General features: G+C 41.3%; 1 protein-coding gene across 1 annotated transcript in view; it reads right to left on the bottom strand.

Annotated features, from left to right (window-relative positions):
• Positions 1-874: 874 nt before the first annotated feature.
• cacng6b (calcium channel, voltage-dependent, gamma subunit 6b) overlaps positions 875-8,625 on the bottom strand; it is an 8,503-nt gene continuing 752 nt past the window's right edge. The window contains exons 2-5 of the mRNA XM_010744410.3: positions 6,478-7,208; positions 3,866-3,940; positions 1,892-2,029; positions 875-1,814 (exon numbers count right to left, since the gene is read on the bottom strand). Coding sequence (XP_010742712.3) covers positions 1,594-1,814; positions 1,892-2,029; positions 3,866-3,940; positions 6,478-6,841 — 798 coding nt within the window. The 5' untranslated portion in view covers positions 6,842-7,208 and the 3' untranslated portion in view covers positions 875-1,593. The remainder of the gene's footprint in view (positions 1,815-1,891; positions 2,030-3,865; positions 3,941-6,477; positions 7,209-8,625) is intronic.

Here is an 8,625-nt window from a genome sequence, read left to right as displayed (position 1 = left end):
AAATGACTGGAGACTACAAACATTGACCATTCATAAAATAAAAACACACTCATTCAGTTTATGTACAAAGTTGAGCTTATAAGGTGAGTCCATACAATTCTCTGATATACAAAATGGTATTTTAATCTCACAGTTGATATCATTCAACATACATTCATCTGGTATACAGAAGCAGCATTTGCCCTAATAGTTGTAAAACACACATAAGTAATAAATAATGACAACTAAAGCTTGTTTATCAAGTATTAAGTGTTAAAAAGCTTCATAGGCTAGAATATTAAGGATATACTTGACTCTATTCATAAGGCAACATGTAGCAGATATGACAAGTAACGTAATCAGGACCTCCTCCAGACTGATAACTGTTAACATTATCAGAAACATAATATGTGTTGCTACACTGAAGGTGATACATTCTGAATTTGAAACTATGGAAGCCAACCTGAAAAACACACATGAAAATTAAGTAAGTTAGTCTGGTACTATGTCTAACTTTGAGCATCCCAAGAACAATAACAGGATTTGTTCAAGTGACATAGTCCTCAAGCAACCATAGTTCTCAACATGAGAGCAAGAAAGTATTATTGTGGAGAGACAAAGTCTGTGAAAGGAGGTCAAGGTGGATGTACCTAACTTTAACACGTTTGTTATTGTAACCATGACTATCAAGGTCCCCCACAAAGTTATTTTAATCCAAACTATGATAGACCACTGACAGTATGAAGAGTGGACATTGCATGCATGCAAACAGGTCTTTGAAGACTTTGAGTGTGGTGGATCTGGCCATCGCCATGTTATGCATAATTTTAAGCCTTAATATAATTTGAACAGGTGAGTTCTATAAAAATTCAGGCTCAGTACAGTTGTCATGAACAGGGAAACTAGCTATAGAGACCAAAACTGTTTTTTGTACCAGGCTGTAAACACGTTTATTTCTGCTGTGAAGTTGGACATTTTAACTTTGGGGGGATTATGGAGATTGACCTGTTCTGTAGCCATGGACGTTTGAGGAACTGCAGTTTTTGGCACTTCAGCATTGACTGCACTTCACTGAGGCACATACCACTTCCAAGTGTTATTCTAGAGGGATGGACGGAGGACTTATTGATAACTCTGAACCTAACCATGGTCAAATGTTTAGCAGAAATGGGCTTCCATATTAAACAGACTACAAAAAGTTTTAAAATAGAAAAGTGTCTGAGTATGTAAAAAGTTTTTATTTATTCTCCTTATGCTAGCAGGAAGACTAGATTTATGTGTTGCTGTACAGCTATTGGCAGGCTAACAAGCCTATTTGTGACACTTATTTGAGTAAACACAACACATAGCTAGACGATTAAACGGTCAGCAGTAGCCCTCTTGCTCCTTTCATCTATTTTCTACTTAAAAAGCTAAAACAAATTTTTGAAAACCAAATTCTGGAGGCCTTACTCATGTGTGGCTGACTTCTCTTCATACATTTATTAAGACCTAGTATGACTTTTCTGACAAATTAAATACCAAGAGCAAGCAAAGTCACAGTCCTCAGAAAAATGACTTTTCCACTTCCTCTGAAACAAGACATGAACAATACTGTGTCTATATTTCCAAATGCTAGGTGGTGCTGTTCTTGTGTGGCAAGCATTTCTGCCAGGGGCTGAAAGGAAGGGAGAGGATGATGAAGAGAACACCTCCGAGAATAAGAATGGCTCCCGCTGAGCCCACACAGGCCACGGACCAGGACAGCTCATGGTGTAAAGGTATGGAGTGGTCACTGGACAGCAAGGCCAGCACAGACTGGTGGAATATCAGGACAGAGAGAAGGACCAGTACACCTGTAACAATGATCACATCACAGAGTTAGCCAGTGTTACCATATCTGAATCTAAATGGGTAACACATGTCGTCCCACCTGATAGGATGAAACAGAAGGAGGCTGGCTTGAGAAAGAAGGGCACTCCTTTGCTGAGGGACATGCCAATACAGATGGAGCCCATCGCCATCATGGTGAGACTCAGGAGGGCCAAGATAGCTGCTGCTAAATTCAGATCTGTGAAGCAGGAAAAGAGAGCAGAACTAAATAAAAAGAGTAAAGGGAATAGAGTGTAATAATGTACGTGAGAATTTGTGAAAAATAAATGTAAAGCTGAGATCTGTAGCTCTGTGTAGTGAGAAATCTACAGGAAAGGTGACGGACGTATTGTGAAATAAATGTGTGGAAGACACAGACCACCTCACACAGTCTGATTGTACTGGGTTTATAGTTTTTAGACTTCATTACTGTAATATGAAAAAAACAAAAAACAAACATGGTGTGATTTGTGCCACTTTCCATACTGGCTCTGTTTTAAAACAGATTTTATTGATATTAAACACCTGAACAGGTGCAACCTAAAAAGATGATCAACATTTCACAACAGCCAGTGCCAGTTTTGTGGGGGGGTTTTTTTGACACTCCATTACACAGCTATTTTTTATTTTTATTAATTAAAACACAGCAGATAAAAGCTTTAGGAATGGGCTTTGTTATTGGGAGGGAGAAGAAGCCAAAAAGGCGCGAGATAAATAACAACAAACGCAATATATAAAAAGACTGTCAGCACTTTTGTTTTTGCCAGCAACACAGTATAAAACCCTTCTAGGTGTTGCAAATTAGCATCAGCTAGAAACACTATAATATTTCAGATAGCTGTTTTCAGTTTGTCTTTGTATGTATCTGTCTCTATCAAATAAACCATAAATAAATAAATAATAATAATAAGTGTGTGTGCCTGTAAGATTTAAAATGAAAACGAGACTTGTCTGACGTGAATCAATCATCATACTGAACACTTTCCCAAAGTTTTGTTATTTTGTTAATGCAGTTGGCACCGCAGAGTATTTTGAAAAATATTTCTTGTTGATGCTTGTTGAAATTTCGGCCAAAACGATAAACACTTTTAGACAAACAAGACTGAAAGTCTAAAGTCATGCTCAGGTACACATATAACATATCAGCTAATTAGAAATAAACACAAAGTGAAGATGGGAACTTCATTAATTTGCAGGTATTTGGTCATAAACTTGAAGTACCGAACACATGAAACGTAATTAACATGATGAAATTATATTCTGAAATCTTAAAGGACCAGTGTGTAGGATTTAGCAGCATCTAGCGGTGTAGTTGTCCATAGCAACCAACTCATCTCACACTCTTCCTATCACAAAGGAGAAATTATGGTGGCTGACTTATCTATAGCCAGTGTGTCTGTTCTTTGTTACTGTACAGAAGTTCAGCATGGTGGACTGTAGCTATAAAGGCTCATTCTAAGGTGGTTATACACTAATGAAACATTAGTTATGAATAGTTAGGGTTACACATTGGACCTTTAAGGCACCAAAGTAATTACTGGTTTATCTAAATGTCTGTACTACATTGCATCGAATCCATCCACTAGTTGCTGAGATATTCAAGTGGTGGACTGACCAACAGACCAACGTTGCTACCTATGTAGCTACACGTGTGGCTAAAATCTGCATCCCATTTATCCATGTGGTTAAATGAGTGTTTGCTTAGTGTATGTTTTCTAGGTTTAACATTTTAAAAAAACTTTTCAGAACTTTTTGACCAAAATATAAAGTTGACTTTGTGCTCGCTGTGATGTATCAAGTCAAGCCAACTGAACTTCAAACCTGGGCAGTAAGGTAAACACATTAATCAACCTGATAGCTTATGATTTGGTGTGGAATATGGGTGGCAGCAGTAGTTAATGGGCTGAAACATAAAAAAAAAAAAAACACCAGCATGGTCCTCTGAGCACCTCAGTGAACATCTTTATTGATGGTAGCTGCACTGTAACTGTTAGTTTGTATCTGTATGTTTGCAGGGAGAAGTATAACGCCTCACTTTTGTTAGTCGTCTTCTTGAATATGACTGCATTCTCCCCAGAGGTGAAGAATTTGAAGTAGGTGCAGTTGGATTCTGTGGGTGAAAGAAAAAAAGATCATACACAGAGATCAGACACACACACACACACACACACACACACACTGGTCTTCTGTTATATGCCTCCTATGCATCCATGCACCCTGTCCTTCCAGGCATTATTCCTATTTATATCCAAGTGTCGAGCATTAGCTGGAATATTCAGAGACACACACACACACACACACACACACACACACACACACACACTGCCCAGCACTGCGCATATGGTGCCGCCAAAGAGGGTGAGAGACAGCAAAACACTGAGGGTGGATGGCAGAGGGGAGAAAAAAGAGGAGGTAGACAGGGAGAAAGGGGCAGATGGAGGATAGAAATGAGAGAGGCGTGGCTGCAGAAGAAGAAGAAGAAGAAGAAGAAGAAGAAGAAGGAGTGAGAGGAAGAGGATATGTGAGCGAATGATGAAGGGGGGGATGCAGGAAATATGCATAGAGGCTCAGAGGATGAGATAGCAGGAGGAAAGGAGGAATGAGTTGGGGGGCAGATGGAGGATGGAGGGGAAGAGAGAGAGAGAGAGAGGAGCCACAGATGGAGAAGGAGGTGAGGGGAGCAGGAGATGTCAAGAGGGGGAGGAAACACAGAGGGGTTGCTTAATACTGCATTAGACATACACTCTCCCTCAGTCCCTGTCTGTCCCTCATCCTCGTTTCCCCCTCTCTATATTTAGACAAAAACTGTGAAGTAGTCAGATTCCACTTGGCTTCACAAGCGCATAGTGATGACTTTCACCCACTGAATATTTTGTAGTCCAAGATGACCACATGCTCGCACGCGCACACACTCACACATTTCTTTCACACACAAATATGTTTGTGCCTGAGCACATTTGCAAACATTTCTTATTGAAGCAGACACGCCATTTATCAGCCTACTGATTTTTTTTTTTTTTTTAACACATTATGGTATCACAGTCAACTGGTTTTGCTCTCGCTACCCCTGCTGAGGCTATAATTATTGAGCTGTCATGTTTCTCTCCAGCAGGTAGCAAAGATGGATGGCTGGTCTTGAGATGACAGGCATGGCATCAGCGGGCCGCACTTTTGCTCGGGACGGGAGCCAGAGGCATGTAAACAGGGATGTGAAACAGAGAAGCAGAGATAGCAAAAACAGTTGTTTTTTCATCCAAACATGACAAGCCCACGGCCATCTGCGACAGGCGGCGTGGGCCAACTGTGTTAGGACGTGTGAGGAAGATTGTCAGAAGCATACTGGCTGCTCTCACACACCAACAGACCATCTCGGAGGCACAGATATATATCTGCTGAGCAGAACATTTTGACAGATAAGATGAATTAGTCCTTGACGACCGGATAGAAAAAACAATGTTGCGACACATCATTTAAGTTGATGTACGTGAGTAATATTTATGTGTATATGTGATCCACGTGTGTCTCTGCCGGGTGAGGAGATTATTTGGTTTCTTCAAAGCTCAAGCAGATTTTCCTGAGAAAACAGGAGCTCTATCTCCATCTGACTTCTTCCAATACCTGCCTCTCTCCATTTCTACACTTGCCTTTTTCAGACAGAAATAGGTCATTGTGCAGATAATTGCCGTGGTCAAGATGACTAAATTGCTTTTAGAAAAGAGCTGCCACGACTCCACGCTCGTCCACGCAACAAACTGAGGTCTGCCTCTCATCACCTGTCTGTACTGTGAGTACAACAGGAGATGATTAGGTACCCAGCCAAGGGAAAAACTTGAAATGAATGCTTCATTACACTGACAATATTGTGAATCACAGAGATTTTATTGCGTAACGTTAAATGTGCCTGTATGCTGCTTTGTGTTGTCACAATGTTCTAAGCTTTTCTGTGGTGCTACTCGTGCTCTGTTTCCGAGCATCGTATTTCTTTAATGATTCAATTTGCACATTATCTGTAGGATGACCTAGATACATATGTATGCAGGCAGCTTCACATACACAACTATCCTCTCTCTATCCCTTTGTGAGGTTACAGTGAATGTATACACACAAGGAAATTGATACTTTAAATGTGTATTAAATTCTGGAGATGTGCAGCTCAAAAACCTGAGGATTGTTAGTGGGATGAAACGTGTTTTTTTTTAATTAAAATGATGTGTTGGCATAGCTTTTCTCAGTCCCTTATGGGCTCACATGAAAGACCTACAGATGCAAGCATATTCCCAGAGGGCATACATCATATTAGTTATGCCTGCTCCCTCTGTTTTCACATCAGTGGTGATGGCAAAGAAAAATCGCAGCGATTATGCGTACACATTTTTTTCCTCAATGATGTCAACAACTTGCAACCTCACAGAAACATCTTTTGACCCCTTTCCATTAATTCACTTTCACACTGTAGCGTGGAGGAGGCCTTGAGGTACACCTGTGTGGCCGTGTAATTCAGTTTACAAGAGGAGCAGACAGTCAGAGAAACAGAAAACAGACACATGCCCTGCGGAAACCTCACCTGCCCACCTCGTAGACAGCACAGAGAACAGACAGACAAATGATCACAAACTTTCACAGACACGCTCCAGCCAGAGGTCTCACCTCCAGGTAGTTCAGCGGGGCCACAGCTTGTTCTCTCTGGGTCTATGTCAGCCACCCATAGGGTGCGGATGCAGCCCTTCCACAGGCCATAATGGGCCATCTGGCAGGTCTGGTTGCCGCTGAAATTCTTTGGTTGGGCCAGCTCCACCCAAAACTCTGTCCCCATGCCCAACACCGTCAGGGTCACACCAATGATAGCAACAAAAAAGGCCAGCTTGATCTTCCCCTCCTGGCTGTCACTCATTTTGGGGATCCTCCTCTGTCCCCTTCCACCTTTCATTCCACCCAGACCCCCAGCTTGTCCAGCTCCTGCCACCCCAATGCGACCCTCCTCATCCTGCTGTACAAAGTAGTTGGACCACATACTGATCTCAACTGGCCAGAATGGGGCACTTAGGTTTAAGATTATAGGAGCAAGTAATAGCTGAAAAGATGGAAGGAAGGTTAAGTGAGAAGTAATTGGGCAGAGGTTTGGACGTTTTAAAACAGTATATTAAAAAAAAGAGGAGACGCAGCTCTCAGCTGTCCTGTGATGGATGGACAAACTGAGCAAAAGCAGTCAGTGAACAAAAGATCAAGTAAAAATAAGTGGGCTGAACAATGACATAAGATGGGAAGCGGTTTGAATAGAGCTAAAATGAAGTAGGGGGCGGATGAAGTGAGGAAATTATAAAAATGGGAGGAGACTGAGGCAAGGACCAGGAGAGCCGGTGTCTGTTTTCCGTCCAGTCCTGTGAAATAGAGAGATGAAACAGAAAGATGAAAGAGCAGCCAGCATATGCTTCACAAGAGCAAAATCCTTTCATCACCAGAGTAATATTTAATTTCCAACAGCTTTATCAGCATCTACAGTTATCCCTGCCTAAAAGCCATATGACATGCTCTCAGCCAACAATAGATAAGCCATATGGTGTTTCCCTGAAAGGCAGATTTTGCTTCAGATGAAGAAACAATTGGGCTGGATGAGCTGGTGGAGTCAGTTGTTGCGGGGTCAAGGTGAGAGATAACACCACAGCGCCAGGCTGGACCACCCATCTTCTATTTTCCCAGAGGAGTTGACAACAGAGCCCTTCCCCGAGCAAGTACACTATCTATGGCTTAGACACAGATCCCTTTTGATCTGAGGGGATAATGGGTTGCCACAAATACCTCCCATCCTGCATTACCTTACCAGGAAACACTTGGAATCTGCAGCTATGACTGTCTTTTTGACCGAGCGAGTGTGAGTGCATGTATTTGAGTGTGTTGCCTATACACTGTAGGTTGATTCAGCCGTATAGAGTTGTTTTTGTTATTCCAAAACCTTGAGCGAGGGGGGCCTTTGGAGCAGGTTAAATAACGTGAGTGACGGGGTGCAACGGTGTCACTGCTCTGCACAGGGTGCATGAGAGGTGATAATTCATGCCTGAGCCCTCTGACAGAGAAGGAGCTACAGTAATTAAGTCTGCTGTGCAGACCAACAGGTCACATAGTGGAGGAAAGAGGCCCAGCCAGTTAGAAGGGCAGCACCAGCAGTTGGTGGATCACTTAATTCAGAGCTTTGCCCTGACAGCATCAGCGGTTTTATATAGGCGACGCACCACGTGAAGCCACTGAGTGCAAGTCCTTTGTGTACAGTATCCTACAGTATATAAATGTAAATGAAAACTTAGAGTTTTGCAGTATAAATATCATTCACTCAAGGTCAGCAGGGATTGGTTGAAGTTATTCAGAGCTGAAACTAAATAAAAAAGTGTCCATCCTGATACATGATTATTCGTTTATTTTATTTATTTCAATTATGCATTATTCATTTTCTCTGTTTTATATTGAAGAGCAGTTGGAGATGTCGTCTTTTGCTTTAGGAACTTGCAAGCAGTTTTTTTTTTGTATTACAACAATCGATTCATTGAGAAAATAATCTGCAGATAAATGAATAATGACAATAATTATTAGTTGCAGCCTTAAAGTCAATCAATAACAGGATTTTTAAGGTATAGTAAATGTGTGCAAAATCACATATAAATAGTCAAATGGTCAAAGCAATGAACTGTTTCCCTGTTATGATTTACATGTCACCAAACTCAGCTGACAGACAGCTGATATCTGAAAACTCCAAAACAGCTACAAAATGGACCCTGTAGTGACATTATTAATTATAACTATATT

The sequence above is a fragment of the Larimichthys crocea genome, chromosome XIII (assembly GCF_000972845.2).
Source record: "Larimichthys crocea isolate SSNF chromosome XIII, L_crocea_2.0, whole genome shotgun sequence".
NCBI lineage: Eukaryota > Metazoa > Chordata > Actinopteri > Sciaenidae > Larimichthys > Larimichthys crocea.
This window is presented reverse-complemented; position numbering and strand designations above follow the sequence as displayed.